Below are 20,327 nucleotides of genomic sequence, written 5' to 3'. Positions count from 1 at the left end.
GCCTGAATTTTTAGTATATTTGCAGCTACACGATGGGTAGACTTAACTCTGTCATTACAGAAGCGGGCCCTGGCTTTAGAGAACAGAGGGGACCATTAAACAAGGACAGCCTGGGAAAATCTGTAATAGTTCAGGGTTGTTTTTGTCTTGTTTTGATTTGTCCTAGGGCTCTGACACTCATGAACTGTGCTGTTTGCCACCATCTTGACCCCAAAAATAGACTTAGAGAAATGAACACACGTTAAGTAACTTCCGGACAGAATGTTAGCTTCCTACTCTAGATAAACCCATCCCGGTGTTTTAGGGTACATTTGTTTTTCAGAGTATTCAGAGCCAACAAGGCCGCTTGCTAGCCAAGTGGAAGTGCCTTTTGACCCGAGTCTTGAAACAAAAGCCGCGGAGCTTCCTGGGTCAGGGCTCGCCATCTGTGGGTTATCAGCAAGGTGCTGAACCCAGCCAAGGATGCACATCATGCAGCTAGCATTAGTTTTCTTTTTAAGCTGGCCCCATAGATATTTTTTCCCACATATAATAAGCTTTTCGTAGGGAGAGTGGAAGGTGTGCCTTTAAGAATTGTGACCTGTCCTCTTGCCTCGGAAAATTTGCTCCTGGGGTGCCTTCCAGAGCTCTGGGTGGCGCCCTGGGTGGGGGGGTAGGGTCTTCCCTGCCCTTGGTGTGCCCTCTGGGGAGCGCGATGCCCTGTGCTGCTGTCATTCATTACTAGTAGCTGTCGTGCATGTGTGACGCCCCTTTCTCTCCAAACTGGGCGACACATTAGACAGAGCCTGCCCAACCTATCTGTGCTGGAAGAGATCATGGAACACTCCCCGGGAAGCTCTTATCTCATGCTCTGACTTCCAGAATGCTATTTTAGCTACCAGGGTGCATAGTTTCATTTATCACTAACAAGACCCTGCAACACTGCAAAATCTCAAAGTGCTCCTTAAATGTTAGAGCAGGGGAACATATCAGCGTCATATTAACCAGACTCACCCCTATGCAGGATGTGTCAAAGAATGTCGCCGTTGTTTGGTTTGTGCACGTTGGTCCCTTTCTTTGAGATGCACCTAGGGCAAGGATAAGGGGACATGATGGACCCAGCAGGGCAGGGAACGGTGGGAAGTGGTCATTAAGCACGCTGAGCTGAGAGAGGCGTTAATCCATTGTTTTTGCCACAGATCCGCGCCATGTAATAGGCAAGTAGAGGCAGGAGTTAGCTCATCCATCAGCACAAGGAGACCTCAGTGGCACCGAGCCAGCTCTGTCAGTGTCTCCCGTGGGCTGCTTCTCGTGCAGCCACAGAGAGACCACGTGTATACCAATCTGGAACCGAATGCGATCAGCCTCTCCCTCTGACGGTTTATTGAAGCTAAATGAGCAAGCGGCTTTCAGGGCGTGGGCGATCCGGGGCTCCCGGCCTCAGCCGTCTGGGAGCTGGAGGGAGCCCTGTGGTGGCACTGAACCCCTTTAGACCTAGCGATCTGAGTCATTTTATTTTGAAAGGGATCAAAAAAGAGTCTCATTAAATGGATGGCAGTTTTGCAGTCTAATTCTTGACTCTGAATAAAGGCATATCCTCTAAATAGGGCTGTTTAATTTTTCCAGCAAGACTTTCCTTGGAAATTAGTATTAGTATTAGTATTAGTATTAGTATTAGTATTAGTATTAGTATTAGTATTAGTATGGAGGCCAGGAGGAAGTGATCTCTGTCTCCATTTATACAAAAGCACAGTCAGATTCAAATATCTTGCTTGTGCAGTCCAGCCTTGTACCTTACCACCAGCACCCACAGCCCACCTTCCTGAACACTGAACCCAAACAGACATGCATGGAGGCGGGGCCTGGCCCTGCAGGAGGGTTAATTCACAAGTGATTGACAGTATGTTAGAAGCAGGAGACTCAGGGCCTCCATCAGGATAGCTGTCAGAGGAGGCGTCTGCTACGCCTGCACAGCTTGGGCCTGAGCCTGAGACTTGGGGTTCCCGCAGGCACCAGGGATGGGGAGCCTGGGGCTGTTGCGCTGGATTTGCGATTCCACCAGGTTTGCTTGAGCAGGGAACCGCAGAGTGAGATTTCATTGGTCCCTCTTCTCATAAAACGCAGGTGATGGCCAGGAGCCTGCTCTGCTAATCAGGTTTCTACATTAGAATTTTCCCAGAAGAGCAGATTGGGCAAGAAGCTCTGTGAAGCAAAGACGTCCCTTGGGGGATTGCAGCGTGTGTGTGTGTGTGTGTGTGTGTGTGTGCGCGCGCACGCTGGACGTTCTGAGCTCTCAGATCCTGTCCGTGCCTGTGAGGGTGGGCGCCCTGGCCAGTGTGGCCCTGTCTCTGGCCATGTGGCCTCCCGCGGGTGAGGCACAGTTGCCAGCGCCGAGGCGGTGGTCCGTGCCACGTTGCTGTCAGTTTTGGGTGGACAGATTGCTGTGGCTGGAGTCCACAGAGGGTGGAGAGGAACAGGAGTGATGTCCCCGCAGGCCAGGACAATAATCACTCTGCCCTTGGGCCATGGCCTGGATCTTACGGGGGCTTCTAAAACACCTCCGGCTCTTCTTCAGTGAGTTGACGCCTCCCCAGTCAGCCTTGTCACTTACCTGCCTGGCTGCCCGTTTGTAAAATGACGGTGCTGCGTTTGATTTAGACAGAAAAAGCCTTCGACACCAGTGAGTGTTTGACCCTTTCTTAGGAATTGCAAGATTTTTTTAAATTCCCACGTATCTTAATCAACCACAAGGCAACAGAGCAAAAGGAGGAGGCCGTGATCTTTGTATTTTTTTTTTGAGATTTATTTATTTATTTGAAAGTCAGAGTTACACACACAGAGAGAGAGAGAGAGAGGTCTTCCATCCAATGGTTCACTCCCCAAATAGTTACATAGCCGGAGCTGGGCCAATCCGAAGCCAGAAGCCAGGAGCTTCCTCCAGGTCTCCCACATGGGTGCAGGGGCCCAAGAACTTGGGCCATCTCCGACTGCTGTCCCAGACCACAGCAGAGAGCTGGATCAGAAGTGGTACAGCCAGGTCTCGAACCGGCGTCCATATGGGATGCCGGTGCTTCAGGCCAGGGCGTTAACCCGCTGCGCCACAGCGTCAGCCCCGTGTTCCTTATTTTAAAATGTGTTTTACCTGCACAGCTTGTCCCAGCTGGAGGTGGCTGAAGATTCCAACTGCAGGTCATGGTGACTGGATGCAGGGCCTCCACTCCTGCACCCCCCCCCGGGGGGGGGGCCTGAGACGGGGTGGGGGCGGGGGTGCTGCCTGTCCTCTTGCTGAGTATCAGGAGTGTGTCAGTCAGTTTTTCCTTGCTCTAAATCACCCGCTAAGAGCTTGCTGGGAAGGAAAAGGTTGTATCTCCAAGGTTCACCGATCGAGATCAGGCAGGCCCATTAGTCTGGCATCTGGGAGAGGCTGCCAGTGGCGGAGCAGGTGCAGAGGGCCATCACACAGCAAGCCCGGAAGCGGACACGCAGGAATCAAGTCCACTTACTTCATGAACCATCTCGCGAGAACTGCCTTCTGAAGGCAAGCCCTGACGCCCTAAAGGCCTCCCACCAGGCCCACCTCCTGGCCTCCATAATCAGATCAAATCTCCATCCTTCTCCAGCCGCCTTTGGCATTAATCCATTAACTGTTAACATAAGACTTTGGGCCTTAAATGTCTGCCCAAGTCTGGGGAGCCGAGTCCTGCCCGATCCATAAGAGGTAGAAGGGTGAGTGATTTCCACACTTCGCGTATCATGGGCTGATTGCCAAGGACACCTGCTGTTGAGATGATGAGATGAGCATTCGTCTACGAGCCAGTTTGCTGGGGTTGCTGGGAAGGATTTGGAGTTTCTTGATTGTGGGGAGCAATTCGGACTAGACTAAGTTACTGGAATTAAGACTTATTCTATGCATCTGCTCTCCCACAATATGGCGCTGGGAGAGGAGGAAACAACTTTTACACAGCTGCCTCCAGTTCGACCAATAACCTGCAGGAGCTGATCCTGCTCCTGATTGGAGGAGAGCAGCGTACTCGGCGTGTGGGTAGCAGAGTTGGGATTGGTGGAAGAGGACTATAAAGGAGGAGAGAGACAACATGCACCAGGAACATCTATCTGAAGGAACACCTGTGCAGCCCCCAAGAGAGCCAGCCGGCGGTGTGCCACTCCCCCGCAGAAGTGGGGAAAGTGGCAGGGGGTGCCGCCCCTCCACGGAGGTGGAAGGGACGGTAGCCAACCCGGGAAGAACCAGCAGCAAACCCGGGGAGGGCCGAGCAGACAAAAGAACAGCGCAGGGTCCTGTGTCGTTCCTCCGCGAAGAGGGGGAGTGACACTTGATGGTACAGATCGGCTCGGGCACATTTTCTCAAGCTCCACTGGCATAGTTTATATATCGCAAAACACACCCATTCAGTCATCGTCAGTCTGTTTGCAGAAGTGTGCAACCCAGCCCCACAAGCTAATCTGAGGATATTTTCATCACCCCAGAAAGAAAGCACACACTTAATTGCTGTCACTGGATCTAGGGTCACACCTAGTTCCATGCAGTTCATAAGTATGTTTAGGGTCAACTTTTGTTTTTAAAGATTTATTTTTATTTATTTGAAAGAGTTAGAGGTAGACACACACAGTGAAAGGTCTTCCATACACTGGTTCATTCTCCAGATGACTGCGATGGCTTGAGCTGAGCCAATCCGAAGCCAGGGGCCAGGAGCTTCTTCCGGGTCTCCCATGTGGGTGCACGGCCTCAAGGACTTGGGCCATCTTCCACTGCTGTAGTAGAGAGCAGGATTGGAAGTGGAGCAGCTGGGACTAGAACCGGCACGCATATGGGATGCCAGCACTTCAGGCCAGGGCTTTAACCCACTGTGTCACAGCGCCAGCCCCTAGGGTCTCTTTGAAGAATGACGCTGGTGTCTGGTAAGTCGGCAGTGAACTGATTTCTGGTGGTTAAAAACATTCTCATAAAGCCATGTTCCCCCCGGCCACGGTTCAGTCTGAAGGCAGCGCACCCACCTGCTGGCCCCTGGTTCCTGGATGAGGATGGGGAGGTGGAGCAGTGGGAAAAGCCTCCCTTGCACATCAGGAGCTGTAGGGGACAACAAACAATAAAGAATATTCTTTCCATGGGACAGCTAACGCGTTAGTAGGAAGTAGTCTTAGAAATTCTACTTGTGGGCCGGCGCCGCGGCTCAATAGGCTAATCCTCCGCCTAGCGGCGCCGGCACACCGGGTTCTAGTCCCGGTCGGGGCGCCGGATTCTGTCCCGGTTGCTCCTCTTCCAGGCCAGCCCTCTGCTGTGGCCAGGGAGTGCAGTGGAGGATGGCCCAGGTGCTTGGGCCCTGCACCCCATGGGAGACCAGGAAAAGCACCTGGCTCCTGGCTCCTGCCATCGGATCAGCGTGGTGCGCCGGCCGCAGCGCGCCGGCCGCGGCGGCCATTGGAGGGTGAACCAACGGCAAAGGAAGACCTTTCTCTCTGTCTCTCTCTCTCACTGTCCACTCTGCCTGTCAAAAAAAAAAAAAAAAAAAAAAGAAATTCTACTTGTGAATTCCGTCTCTGCTCAGTCGCTCTCCAGGTTGAGACACTCGATATTTCAGCTCGCAGGGAGTGTGAGCTTATTTGGTCAGAGGGCAGCTTGCCAGCACTGTTTCATTTTTAGGTGCCCTGCAGAACGTTTCTTTCCAAAACGGTTTAAACCGGCCTCTCCATCACCAGTTGAACTCCGTGCTGTGTGCTGACCCGGCATAAAACCCCCTGACCACAGCCCACATTGTTCCGTGCGGTTTCCTAATGGACTGGCCCTGTGTCCACAGGATGTGTGTCGCTCTTGCTCCCTGCCCGCGACACTTCTCTGGGGGTCGTCCCAGGTCAGTCTGTGCCCTGTCCTCTTGGGAGCGCTGGCAGTGCCCAGGGACTGAGGAAGGAAGTGACTTCGGATTGGGGCAGGTCACAGGTTGGAGAATTAGCGGACATGGGCTTGTTGGAAAACTGTTGGGCTAAGCTTTCTCCTTTTCCAGAAAGTACTAACAATCATAGAGGGCAAGGCGCCGGTACTGCATTTCAAAACTGCGCTTTGAAAACTTGGCTCTCTGCCTGCCTACTGCAGAGGTCCCGCTCAAGAAAGGTCCCCACGGCACGCCAGAGACTGCCGCGTGTGAGCATGCGCAGAAGCATGGGGCTGGCTTCGCACAGGAGTTCTGGCCATTACACTAGGACAGAGGGGTATTTAAGGCCAAAGGAGAGCGCCTTTTATGAAGCGTGGTATGAAGACTCTGTGCTTTGTCTCACCAGATAAGCAGGCAGAGGGTGGCCACGTGCACTCCAGTTAGTGTGGACTTGATCAGTTTTTCATGAGGCCCTGGAGCCAGATGAAGCTGGCTTTTTTCAAACGACTACACAATCGTCAGACACGGGAGACGGGGAGAGGCAGGGGTTTTGGGCTAAAAGGCAAAGTGTGCGGGTTGTCTGTGGCGTGGGTCACACGGGCATGCGTTGATTTGTTTTGTCCCGGGCAAGGGGCGACACCGCTCATTGCTGCATTACAGGCTGTGGGCGATTGTGTCTCTTTAACTGTCTGGTCTTCCATCAGCCACATTGATACTGGAATTTCTCCCCTCTCTGCTTAGGTATCTTCATACTTTCTTGGAAAATTAAGTGGAAAAGCTAGTGCTTCTTTCCCTTATGCCACCATTTTTACTGTTCCCAATCTGTGACTTTAGGAGCACCTGTGTTTAAGGGTAAGTCTCTGGGAAGCACAGAGGTTCTTGAATGGGGAAGGCCCCTTGAGAACTTGGAGAATTTAGGGAAAATGAGGGCCGGGATGGGTGGGCCGAAGTGATCCCATACAGTCAGGCGTCCTGGATAACAGGCCTTTCTCTTGCCCAGAATCGAGTCACGTTCGGAAATTAGGAATAAGGAAATAAATTGCTTATGCTTTTGCTTCATTCGCTATATTATTGTGTTTATTGGTAACCTGAGATCCTTGTTGGATAAAAGAAGTAATTTTTAAAATGTACTCTGACATTACAGAGGAAGAAGCCCTAGCTGGTCAGCTTAGCATATAGATTTTTCTGAGTGATGCTTTCTATTTCTTTCCCAAGGCAGTTTGAGCTTCCGAATCACTGCCCGAGTTTGAATCCTTACCACTTAGCACGGCTAGGACTCGACACAGCACTAAGATGCAGACCAGGGAGGTACAGGGGTCATCAGAAGGTTCATGGAGACTGGATTATAGAAAAACTGTGCACGGATTTCAAAGTTTTTGGCACCAAAATACTGACTTGAGTTCCATTTTCCCATGAACTCTGAGAAGTGCTTATCTCATGAGCATTTGTCTTGTGAGCATTTAGGCAGTTGCAGATAAAGCATTTTGTGTACTTCTTGACTTAGAGTCAACAAATAAATACTCAAGATCAACAGCTGTTATTTCTACTAGGACTATAAGTGGTGAGTACTGGATGGCATATAAATGTAAGAATAGCAAAGTGTCTCCGCAAATGTAGATACTAGCATGAACTAGCATGAACCCTGGCTTATCTAGGACCCATCCACGGGTGGGTGCTGGACAGGCCGAGGAGAGTGCTGGCATCCCCGCCCCTCACTGCTACACCAGGGCCCAGGTGACTACATGAAGACCTGTATAAGGCCTCCTGCAGCAGACCTCAATGCCCGACCTCAGGTCATGGGATAAGTTGGGGGGTGTGGGGGGGTCCTTTCTTTTACTTTGTAGACAGAGTGCCTAGGTAGACGCTCAGAGCCCAGCCCCAGACTCCTGAGCCTGCCCGCATCCCTGTAAGTCACAAGACAGAGAAGAGCTGAGGCCCAGACCATGGCATCCCCACCCACCCCCACACACACAGTTGCTGAAGTCCACACCATGGCTCCTGGCCGTGTGTGCCCTTGCTCGCTTGCACACGTGTTTTCCAACACGGTGTGTGACTGGAAGACCTGAGACAGGGGCCGGAGATGACAGCCATTGAGAAGGGAGTCGATCCCTCGTAGTTCCCACGCGGAGGGAGCCTGCCCAGCCTGTGGCGGAACTACCCAGAGAAGCATGGCGGTTGGAAAAGAGAGGAGAGAGAGCTGTGGGCGGGAGGCTTCCCTGTCCCTTCCGCAGAGGGGCTTGGGCCAGGCAGGGGAAGCAGGCTGAGGACGGCCTGGTTTGCACAGTGTCAGTGGTTGTGGAGCAGAGACGGTGTCCTTAGCTGCCGGGTGCCTGGTGCTGGGGCGGAGGAGGGCAGGTGGGGTGTGGCCTGTGGCGAGAGCACCCGGTAGAGGAGGTGGATGGGGTATGCGTTCAGGATTGGGTGGTATTTGGAAAGTACCCTCCTGGTGAGTTGTTTGCCATCTCTAGGTCCCGGCTCCCCCTGGGAGGAGCAGAGCCATGGGGGCTAGATGTCAAGGTGCGGGATACGGGACACAAAGACCTGGAATGATACAACACATTTGTTTCTGCCTAAGCGGCTAAATACCTGGAGCCGTGACTTCTCTGTCGGAAGCCAGGGAGGGAAGATTCTCTGATTTGGGTGCTTTCTGGCTCTGAGCCCCTCACGCAGACCTCCCGTCTCCAGCGTCTCTCCTGGTAGCCGCCCCGAGTGTCCTGTAGGCATCACAGGTGGACGCTGAATTTACTGTCTTCCTCCACAAAGAGCCACATCGGCCTGGGCTTCCTGTCTTCAAGGCTGTGCCATTGCTCTGCCCCCACCTGGGCCAGCCTGGGAATCCATCAGCTTTTACACCTCCCCCTCCTCCCTTGCCTGTGCTGTCTCTCACCAAGAGACCTGTGGTCCCATCACGCCATCGGGTCCGGGTGCCTTGACACGAGTGACTTTGCCCATGTGCCTTTCTCCCCAGCTCCCCAACCATTGTCCCTGCCAGGATTCCTGGGGTTGAGTCTCGTCTGGCATCTGGCCTCTCCTCTCTGGCATTATCTTTTAACGCCAGACCCTGGCATATCTCTCCCTATTTAAAAGCCTTGGCTGGCTTCCTGGTGATTACAGAGTCAAGTTCAAAATGACGGGCAAGGCCCTTCACAATCAGACGCCAGCCCCTCTGTGGACAGGCGAGCTGCTCCCTTACTGTGGGAGGGGTCACCCTCAGTGTGCTCCCAGCTGTCCCTCCCAGTGCACACTCGTGGTCCCTCAGGCCAAGTTCCTGCATCAGCTCCGCTGGGAGGCATTCCCCAGCCCTGACTCTCACCTGTCACTCTTCAGCCAGACAGACCAGTGAGTGTGGAATTACAGTGAACCTGGGGTGGGGTGTCAGCAGGGGCCTGCAGGCGTAGTACCGCAGGAGGAGTCAGCCCAAGTCACAGGAAGCAGCTTTGGAAGTGGATTCTCAAAGATGGAGATGAGGTGTTTGCTTTTTAAGGTTGATTTATTTATTTGAAAGGTGGAGTGATAGAGATAGAAGACACAGACAGAGAGAGAGCAACTGATCCATCAGTCAGTCTCCCATCCACTGGTTCACTCCACAGATGGGCATAACAGGCAGGGCTGGGACAGGCTAGCTGAAACCAGGAGCCAGGGACTCCTTCCAGGTCTCCCACATTAGTGGCAGGGACTCGAGTAACTTGGGCCATGATCTGCCGCCGTGCAGAGACGCACTGGCGGGACGCTGGATCAGGAATGCTGAGTAGCCAGGACTTGACCCAGAGACTGGGATCTGGGCTGTGGGGATACCAAGCGGTGTCTTTGCCTGGTGCACAGCAACAGTGGCCCCAAGATGAGTTTATTGAGATGGAGAAGCAGTGAGAGACTGAGAAGGCGGAGGATTTGACAGCCCTCGGTGAGACCCAGTGAGAGCGGGGGTATCGGTGTGGAAAGATGTTCAAGCTGGCTAAGCACTTGGTGCCCTTGATTAGGTACCCTTGTGTTTCTCAGTCTTACATGTGGCCTGGGGGAGCAGACAGCCACACGTGATGCCTCCAAGGTTCCTTGAAGTCAGTGAGAGAGGCATTTAGGTGACCCGTCTCCCACGTGAACCAAACCGTGGTGCAACGCGTGGGGGGACATGTGTCTTCGCAGTGCCAACTCCCTCCCAGCTGGGATTCATCACACTGTCGCTGGAATCGGAGGCACTTTTCAAACCCTTCTCTGCTGTGGTCTGCTATATTAATTGGCCACCAAAAAGTTCTCAGTGGTCAAGTGCTATGAAAAATGTGCCACTCTCCCTGCAGCTCCACATGCCCAGCCTTGCCTTTAGCCCTGACATACTTGGGAGTCTGATCCTAGTTAAGGGTCAGCCTGGCTGTGCCCGTCACTGGTACACCCTCTGGGCTGTTATATCACCTCCTGGAACCTTGGTTTCCTCTGGGTGAAATACATAGCAAGATCGACTCTTAGCTGGAGTAAAGACTTAGGTACAAATACTCCAGGGAAAGGCACCACTCCTGCCATGCAGTTAGCAGAGGGAAGAGACAATACCATTGTTGCTGGGCTCAGCCGAGCCGAGCCCACTGCTGATTCTTACCTGGGCCAGATGGACATTCTATGTCTCTGCTGGTTGGGGAATTCCTGGCGTCCGTGAAGTTGGGTAGCATCAAGAGAGGCAGGGTTTGGGGGAAACAGCTCATAACCTCACCTTTTCCTTTCCTTTGGTTGTCCTCACACGTTTTATTACATGTTGCAAAAACATTTGCAAAAACCACGCGTCGCGTGTCACTATTAGGGATGGGGCCGGCTGATGCTTTTCCCTCTAGCTGGTTTGTTGGAATTGAATGCCACTTGTGTCAACAAGCAGAGGCTGCACAGTCTCTTCATTTTATGCTTGTCAAACTCCAGATTCTAATTGACAGCCCTATGTGTTTACTTTTAAGTAAAATCATGCTTTTTACTCCAGATGAACACCCATTCTCAATTTCTAGTACGCAGTGCCATTCCTGGCGGGGTAGTTGGTGTGTGCCCATGCGTGTGCATATCTGCTTATGAGAGGAAGCAGATGTGTGTGGAGCATTTGGGTCTGTTAATTAGAAATCCAGTTAGATTATAAAAGTACGATAGAATAAGCCAATTAGGGTAGTTGCCGCTTTTTTTGACTAATAACTACTTAAAAGATTCCTCCCTTTGTGGGGACCATAGTCGCCTAACATTTGCACATTTATGAGGAGCTCCAAAGATAGTAGCAGTGAAAATCGGTGCGGGACACAGACTTCCGTCCTGGCTTCCTGTTATAACCCGGTCTCTTTCTCTTGTCCCTCTTGTCATCTCTGCGCTTTCTCTGCAGGAAGAACGTTGGTGAAAAGCACAGAAACCAGTGACTCTTGTGGCTGTAGAAATTCTGCAGAGCAGAGAACGGAGCAGGACGTCCCGGGCCCACCGGCTGGCCCTCCACACTCCCGAGCGCTTGTGCCGTGAACTTGAAGGAAGCTGTGTTCCGGACGGGGAGGGAGCAGAGAAAGGGTGGGAGAAGCTATGGAGCAAATGTTTTACAACCTGAACCTCAGAACTGTGATCCTCCAAGGAGAGCACTACTTGAAGACAAGAAAAAAAAAGTCGAATGGCTTCTCAGGGATTTTGTTTTCCATGTACATAAAAGCCATAGTTTCCGTACAGGTGGCAGTATTTCAAGCACTCAGATTTAAGTTCTGTTCAATGTGAAAGAAGGATCGACTGATGTTCATCGCTGTTTCGTAACTAGTGTAAAATATGTATATGTTTATCTTTATTTTTATAATATGCAAATGCATTTAAATTTATACAGTTTGAAGCTTCTAGCGTTAGTTGACACTGGGTGCAATACTTTGCATGAGAACTGTGCCAAGATGGGGCCCATCTCTTTATTTTCCCGCACCGGCAAGTCTTGTTTGTTCTTCCTTTATTCTTTAATCCGCCTTCTCAGATTCAGAAAAAGAAAACAGATGTCTGTCTAGGAGCCCAGGGTCCGGAGAGATTGCCAGCAATGAGCAAGGGCCTGCCATGCGCGTCTCAGACATTGTCCCCACCCTGCCCGTGAGTCACCAAGGGTCCCCTCCCTTTCCACACACAGCCCGAGTGCATGGGCACCCTGAGTCCTTTCAGTAACTTAAGAGGATCGGGGATCCGTTCTGGATCGTGCCAAGAGCTCTCCTAGTAAGTCCCCGTCTTGGCTAGAACAGTCTGAGATGTAGCATAGCACTTTGAGGGCCCCCACATCTGGCCAGCAGACCTTCGGAGAGGGGGCTGCCTAATTGGAGAGCGGCATTGCTCCTGAGTTACTGGTCCACACAGAGCCTCTTGTTGGACCAGTAAGACCCTGATTTTAACATCTCCATAAGGTACAACTTGCAAAGCAAACCAAGCAAACCGCTCACTCTCCTACTCCTAATTGGGGCCAACCAGCACACAGCACAGTAGTAACACCTACTTTGGAGAATGTGTTTACATCTGTCTCCTCCCCAAGGGGATTAAAAAAAAAAAAAAAACAACACCTCACTGTTTCTCAACAGTGCCAGGCAAGGAAAGTGAGTCAGCTGCTATTACTCTTCCACTTCTTTCAGAAAGTATTGACTCTTGGGATGCCACCGTGTACAAAAAGTATCTCAGAGAAATAAACAAGTGGCTGCACTGCAAGAAATCGCAGGCTGTTTGCATGCTGCACCCCCGGGGGCTCACTGCCCCGCCTCCTGGATGGCCAGTGGAGTGCGTCCGATTTCTCTCCACCATAAAATCCGTGGGAGCAGGCGATGTTTGCATTTCGGAACACTAGAAGGCGGCACATCAAGCTTGGGGTTTCGTTTACTTTTTGAACACAGTCACACGATTACTCTGGTTGATCCTTTTGTCACAGTTCTCGTGTGTGTGCGTGTGTGTGTGTGTGTGTGTAAGCCGAATGTTAACATTTAATTGCTTCATGAACTGTTGAGTTGTTGGGCAATAAGAGTTAATCAATTGGCATGAGACAGTGTCTCCACTGTCAGATGAACCAACTTTGACCAGTCTTCTTAAAGAAAAAGACTCTGCAGTGTTGACTTCGGGCTAACTCCCCAGGGGGCTGTAGAAAGTGGAAGAAGCGCTCCTTTGGGCGACACATCCCGCAGAGTGTCTGCTCCTCTCACGAACGTAGATGCCCACGTTCCTAATACCTGCCGATTTGTGACAAGCGATGTTTTGTGCTGTCATCTGAACCCTAGAGAAGCAGTGTAAGAAGCAACCTTGGCGTCACATGGTTCTAGCGAAAGGGTGGCCGTGGCGGAGGGTCCTGTGACCACGGAGAAGCTCCAGGAAAGCATGAGAACCTGCTGTGGGGGTCGGGGAGGGGCGGGGTCCAGAAACATTGTGATTGTGCTCTACAGCAATTTCTGCCGTCCATGCAAGAAATCCCATTCCCTTTCAACACCTGGGAAGACAGCGGCCCGCCGAGGCTGACAGCCCATCCACTAAGCACAAGAGGAATTTTTTTTCCCCAACCAAGGAGTCCCTCACCTCACAAACAGAAGCCCTCCAAGTTTATTATGGTTTCTATTCCTGAAACTCGTGGTATCAAAACCACTTCCTGGAATTGTAAAAGCATTGCCAGAACAAATGTTTTTCCCCCTTCTAAGAAAAAAAAATGACAGTGCTCATAATTGACACTTGTACGTTGGACTCTCTTTGAATGAATAGAAAGGAAAGGGTTTGCTGTACTTCCTGGCAGAGTGCGTGTGGTTTTCCATGCCACAGTTTGTGAACTGTAATTGTGGTTTCCTACTTCATTGTTGTAACCAGGCAGAAATGAAAAAAAAAAAAAAAATTCAATAAAAGTGCAAAGAAATGGTTAAGCCATTCTAGCTTGGGTTTAGTGATTTCTGCGCGTGTGTTTTGGTTTTATCAGTCCAGGAATTCCGGTGCTGTGTTAGGTCACATTTGCCCTGCAGGAGGTGGGGGATGATGGGCTCCTCTGTTTGGGGATTGTATCCTAGAGAGGAAGAAGGGAGAGTCCCCATTGTAAAGCTGCACCTGTTTTGAGGATGGGCCTTTTGAATCTCAACTCTCATCTTGGCTCTGCCTCTTAAATTTCATCCCTTCAGGGAGCCTTGCTGTGGCTCAGCAGGTTGAGCCACCACTTGGCGAGGCCGGCATCCTGTATTGGAGCACCTGTTTTGAGTCCTTCTGCTCCAACTCCTGTGAGTGAACCTGGGAAAGCAGTGGATGGTGGCCCATGTGCTTGGGTCCCTGCCACCCATGTGGGAGACCAGGATGGACTCCCAGGCTCCTGGCCTTGGCCTGGCTCAGCCCTGGCCATTTTGGCAATTTGGGAAGTCAACCAGTGTATGGAAGATATTCTCTCTCTCTTTCTTTTTCTCTCCCCGCCCCATCCCCTCCAGTTCTGTCACTCTGCCTTTCCTTTTTTATTTATTTATTTATTTGAAAGTCAGAGTTACACAGAGAGAGGAGAGGCAGAGAGAGAGAGAGAGAGAGAGAGAGAGGGGTCTTCCACCTGCTGGTTCACTCCCCAATTGGCCGCAACCGCCAAAGCTGCGCCGATCCAAAACCAGGAGCCAGGAGCTTCTTCCCAGTCTCCCACACGGGTGCAGGGGCCCAAGGACTTGGGCCGTCCTCTACTGCTTTCCCAGGCCATAGCAGAGAGCTGGATCGGAAGTGGAGCAGCTGGGACTCAAACCGGCCCCCCTGTGGGATGCCGGCGCTTCAGGCCAGGGCATTAAAACTCTGCCTTTCAATAAAATCTTTTTTTAAAAAATCTTGATGCTTTCTTCACTGATCCCCTGTATTTCTAAATCAGCTTGTGGATTTGCAAGTGTGAAGCTCCCTTTTCCCTGAGCTATCTTTCAGGGCTCTTCACAAAGGTCCCGCGACACCCCTTCCCCCCACCAGCCATGTAAATAAATGGGACCCTCCACCTACCTCCACATCTCCCTCACCCCGGGCTGTTTTGAGGCAGAAAGGGTGGGCCCCTCAGGCACCCCATCAGAGCCTCTGTTACTCCTTATTTGCAGATGAGAAGACAGGAGAGGAAGAAGCACAGGGCTGCAGAAGGAGCAGCCCGAGACCAAGAAGGCCTCTGTAGGACCCCGGACAGGTAGGCAGAGCCACCCACTGTACTAGCTGCACACGCGCCTAACCAGGGAAAAGCGGAAGCCATGGGGCGGCCGCATCTCCAAGGGAGTGGTGCAGCCAGAGGTGGGTTCCCAGGGAGAGACTTCCCTAACAGCTGCGTCCAGATAACTCCAAGGACTTGGGCTTTTCCCCACTGCTGTCCCCGCCTTTGAGAGAGCACTCAGGAAGCATCCATCATCCATTTGGGCTCTGTTTTTCTTTGGCAAGCAACTCTGAGTTCTTTAAACTTGCTGAACAGGTCACACAGATAAGCAGATGTTGGTGGTGACAACTAGAAGTGCATTATTTATCACCCATCTCTTTCCCTCCCAAGGCTGTTCTGTTTCAGGTTTCCTGAGCTTTGAAAGCAGGGTGCCAGACACAGGGTGGCAGCTTCGGTGCTGAATTCAAATGCCTGGGGTTTCCTTCTCCCATGACAGTTTCTGTCTCCCATGAGGGAGGCTGCCTGGTGGAACTTGCCTTTGCAATGAGTAGGAAGGGGGCGTGGTGGACAGAGCATGAGACAGTTCCCCTGGTGACACACACCGTGTTAGAATATGGTCGTGCACCACAAAGGATGTTCCAGTCTGCAATGGTCCGCCTATGTGTACAACATCAGTCCTGTAGGAGCCTACCACCTAGTGACTTGTGTCAGCACACTCCACGATGTTTGCACAACAGTATGGTCGCCTAACAGTGCACAGCGCGCGTCTCAGTGTACTCTTGCCAGTGACAGTACTACTGCATGTGGCAGCTCCTGGAAGCATCGCCCTCTTCATCTTATATCCGGGCACAAGAAATATTTTTGAGTGAAATGGGTTTTGCTCTACGCAATGAGAATAACCCCAAGTTTCGACATTGCTCTGTGAGCCATGTGTGTCTTCTGAGATACACCTGCTGCTCTGTAAAAGGGCTCTGCGGTCCAAGAGTCTGGGAAATAATGCACTGAAGCAAGCCGACGAGTCCTTCCTGCAGGACTCTGAGGCCATTTAAGATGCTGATGTGAAGGGTGAGTCTGCGAAGGGGCAGAGAGGGCGCAGCGTGTCCTCGTGTGTGTGTGTCTGAGCGTAGAAGGGATCCTTTCCCGAGAGGTGGCTGTGGACGTGGGTGTGCACTGCCCACATGGCCACAGGAGGCCGCCTGAGGCCTCTCAGATGACCGCGGCCTGCGTCTGTTTCTGTCACACAGGAGACTTGGTGGCTAAGAGCGCTGCGTCCAGCTGAGTCTTGTGCCCCAGTTTTCTCGTGCGTCAAAAAGGGAACACAATCAACCTCCTGCACTTGGTAGGAGTATTAAATGAGATACCGTGGGTGCACTGCTAACCAAATACAGCTCATGTTATTCTGGTGCATAGTCTGTCTCTCTCTCTCTCTCTCTTGGAAAAAAAAAAACACATCATCATTCTAAGATACATTATAGTTCTATATCTAACTTCTTGATGTAATTGTACAATACCTTTACAACCTTTAAAAGAATAAAACTTTCTTAGAACCCAAAAACATGTACCATAAAAAATGGACAATTCTTTTTTTAAAAAAAAATAGCAGACTATAAATTTAGAGACTTCTACAGTATCCAGCTAGAATTTTTAACGATTTTTGTATTACGTGTATTAATTGGCTATTTGCAGTAATGATCAAATCTTTGCTTTAAAAATGAATGCTAAGTAAAATATGAAGTGAATATGTACAGGTGATGCATAAAGCCAGAAAGAAGTCAGGAAGCTGGCTGCAGTTATGAAAATTTTATGTGAATGTCTGGCTCACACACTGAAGAGATACCAGGACCACTGAACTGATGTGATCCCACTGGGTTGACACACTCTGCATGGAGACCAGGTGATTGGCCCGAGTAAGTCTGAAGGACCCCCAAGAGCTTTTTTTCTTTTTTCTTTTTTTTTTTTTAAAGATTTATTTACTTGTAAGTCGGAGTTACTCAGAGAGAAGGAGAGGCAGAGAGAGTCTTCCATCCACTGGTTCACTCCCCAACTGGCCGCAATGGCCAGAGCTGTGCTGATCCAAAGCCAGGAGCCAGGAGCCAGGAGCCAGGAGCCAGGAGCTTCTTCTGAGTCTCCCACATGAGTGGCAGAGGCCCAAGAACTTGGGCCGTCCTCTACTGCTTTCCCAGGCCATAGCAGAGAGCGGGATCAGAAGTGGAGCAGCCAGGACTCAAACTGGTGCCCATATGGGATGCTGGCACTGCAGGCAGCTGCTTTACCTGCTTCGCCACAGCACCAGCCCCCGACGATTTCTTCAGGCTGGCACTGTGGTGTAGTAGGTTAGGGCTCCACCTGTGGTGCTGGCATCCCATGTGGGCATCAGTTCATGTCCCGGCTGCTCCGCTTCCCATCCAGCTCTCTGCTAATGTGCCTGGGAAAAAGGCAGTAGAAGATGGCCCAGGTGCTTGGGTCCCTGCACCCATGTGGGAGACCTGGAAGAAACTCCTGGCTCCTGGCTTCGGATGGGAGTGAACCGGTGGATAGAAGATATTTCTCTCTCTCTCTCTCTCTCTCTCAAATAAATAAATCAATCTTTAAAAAATTATTTTAAAAAAGATTCCTCCCCCAGGGACCAGCATTTGGCACAGGGGTTAAGAGATCCCTTGAGAAGCCTGTGTCCAGTCTCAGACGGAGCACCTGGGTTTGAATTCTAGCCCTGCTTCCAATTCCAGCTTTCTGCAAAGCTGTCCCTGGGAGGCAGCAGATGATGGCTCAAGTGCTTGGGCCCCTGCCAGCCCTGTTGGAAGGCCAGTTCCTGGCTTCTGGCTTTGGCCTGGGCCTGCCCTGGCTGTCGTGGCCATTTGGGGAGTGGACCAGAGGTTGGAAGGTCTCTGCTTGTGTCTGTGCCTCTCTCTCACTCTGCCTTTCAAATAAAAAATGAAAATTAAAAAAAAAATAGTACCCCAGTTTTAAAATTTCCAACAGAAAAATTTATTGGAAGATTACAGAATTACTATATATAAAATGATGCCTTAAATTTGAACTAGTGATGCATTCACTGTATCCTACTCCAAAAAGCATACCAAGAAGCAGATGGAGGATTTCCAGTGACAGAGGAAGATGTGGGAGTTCTTGCCAGCAAAACATCTAGGGAAAATTATTTTAAAGCACACACACGCTCACTCGAAATCTCTGAAAACTGTCCTAAAGACATGCAGCAAATGGATATATATTCTTTGAAGAAAATGAACTAAAATAAATCTTGGTAAGAACAGCCAGCGTCTGTGGCATTTCAGCCATGACCTCTCTTCCTCTTCCTCCTCCTCATATCAGAGTTCTAGAAGTTCTACCCTGGTCCCTATACTCTGGGCAGAAGTAGCCAAATAGACAGAGACCCTCTGTTCCCCCAGCTCCCTATGGGGGGTGGGGCATAGGGGTACAGTTTTACCTTGAGCGGGACGGGCTGCTGGCACTCCTCATCTTACCCAGCTGCTTGCGATGGGAGCCGTTTCCCAAGTCCTCTTGCCTTCCCGGGGCAGGGCCAAGAGCATGGGTCTGACCGCCCTGCCCAGCTCCCACACGGGGCGAGGCTCCCATCAGTAGAGGCAGTTACTGGTAGGTTCGCTGCCTGTGCGCGTAGAAGCCAGTATTACGCACAGGCTTTTGAGAAAACAATGGCTTTATTACAGAAATCGAGTTGGCTGGGAGACGGAAGGCAAAGCTCCAGTCTGTCCCTGCGGTGGGGAGTCTCCGCGGACACATCACAGGTCAGTGCCTGCGGGGTCAGCCTGCAGTGGACCCGGTTGTATATAACTGCGAGTCCAGTCCCCGAGTATTGTAACCCCTGGGATCTTTCGCTTCCTGAGGTTGTCCGGCTCTTCCGTTCCTCAATTCTCCAATTCTGGGTTCCCAGGGGCAACTTGGGTGCCAGGCGTCCCCCTTGAGGTCATAATCCTCCTTTATGTTCCTGTGCGACTCCCCTGCTCCGTCTCAATCTAGTGCAAACCGGCTTTAGGCCGGCTTGGTGTTGAACTCTGTAAAAACACACTGAAGAACTGGCGATTTAGTAACTGCACTTTCGTGGCTGCGAGGCGTCAGGGGAAAGAACGAGGTGGGGTTTGTGGGTCTCAAGAGGAAACACGATTAAAGGGACAACAGCCTGGTCGCGGGTCCCTCCTAGAGGGCCCCTCTGCCGGTCCCCGGGCAGGGCGCAGGCCTCTGTCCCGGGGAAACGTCGGTGCTCTGAGTCTGAGGACACTCGCGTTGCTTGGGGCAGTGTGGAAAACCACTGCCTAAGATGGACACCTGAGGGCAGGTGGAGGATGCTGGGAGCCCCGTGATGCTAGCGAGCAAGCCGAGACGCCCGGGGCTCCTACAGAAGCCGCCCAGGAGCGGAGTCCGGGCGGAGTGGGAAGGCCCAGCGCCTGCGCCAGGCTGCACCCTCTCGGGGTCCGTCAGAGCAGGACGGAGCAGGCGGAAAGCAGCCGCAAGCCACACGGCCCCATCAGCGTACAGCTGAGGCCTCTGGCAGAAGCCGCTGAATCCTCGCAGTCCCACTTGTGCCCGGTGGAAGGCTTTGGCAGGCTGTTTAGGAGGGGATAGGGTCGCGAGCGGGGAACCCTCGTGAATGGCATTAGTGCCCTGGTAACAGACGCCCAGGAGAGCTCGTTGGCCCCTGGTGCCTCCACGACACCTTCTACCGGCTCATCAGACACGAATCTGCGGACGCCTTAATCTTGGACTTCCCAGAGTCTAGAACTGTGAGAAACAAACTTCTAGCGTTTGATGGTTGCATAGCCTAAGGAGTTCTTTATAGCAGTCCGAGTGGACTAAGGCCGCACGCGCCTCCTGGAAACCGTTTTGCTGTTTGGGGCACTGGAGAGTCAGCACCGGGAAGACCTCTGGGTGCGGCTGGTTTTCCCGTGGTCGCAGACCCTCCATCCTCACGCTGGGTTACACACTGGGTTACTCACCCTCACCCTGAGGCCTGCTCACAATATTTCTTCTTCATACCATTCCCTTCACAAGCTGAATGACCACCCCTTGTCCTGGTCCAGCTCACTTGCTACCTCCTCCTTGTTGTGGTCTAGAATCTTCCAGGCGCAACCCCCTCCCCTCTTCCCTATACCACTCAGTGCCTCGGTGGTCAACGCAGCGATTGTACCATCTGCCTCCGAGCTAAAGTTGTTCCTATGCCTACTTCATCTTCAGAAACTTAAACCCCTAGAGAAGAACAACTGGGCCTGGGTCCCCCTCTCCCTAGAGCCTATTCCAGAATCTTCCATGCAAGATCCATTCCATGCATATTGGTTAAAATTAAATTCTCATAATATTCGGATCTAGGGAGGGTGGGAGTAAGGACGATACATTATTCCCAGTTTCCACATCCAAGAATATGG

General features: G+C 51.6%; 1 protein-coding gene across 5 annotated transcripts in view; it reads left to right on the top strand.

Annotated features, from left to right (window-relative positions):
- Positions 1–16,372, top strand: part of MFHAS1 (multifunctional ROCO family signaling regulator 1) — a 99,536-nt gene extending 83,164 nt beyond the window's left edge. For 2 of the 5 annotated variants that reach the window (XM_051832513.2, XM_017350430.3), the window contains one exon: positions 11,203–12,418. In XM_051832513.2, the coding sequence (XP_051688473.2) occupies positions 11,203–11,333 (131 nt within the window). In that variant the 3' untranslated portion in view covers positions 11,334–12,418. Of the gene's footprint in view, positions 1–6,605; positions 6,717–11,202; positions 12,419–14,890 lie in introns of those variants that run through there. The other 3 variants (XR_007914049.2, XR_007914051.2, XM_051832512.2) reach the window with 3 other exon arrangements.
- Positions 16,373–20,327: the final 3,955 nt, after the last annotated feature.

Source organism: Oryctolagus cuniculus, chromosome 2 (genome assembly GCF_964237555.1).
Source record: "Oryctolagus cuniculus chromosome 2, mOryCun1.1, whole genome shotgun sequence".
Taxonomy (NCBI): domain Eukaryota; kingdom Metazoa; phylum Chordata; class Mammalia; order Lagomorpha; family Leporidae; genus Oryctolagus; species Oryctolagus cuniculus.
Note: the sequence above shows the minus strand (reverse complement) of the source record. Positions and strands in the feature narration are given on the sequence as shown.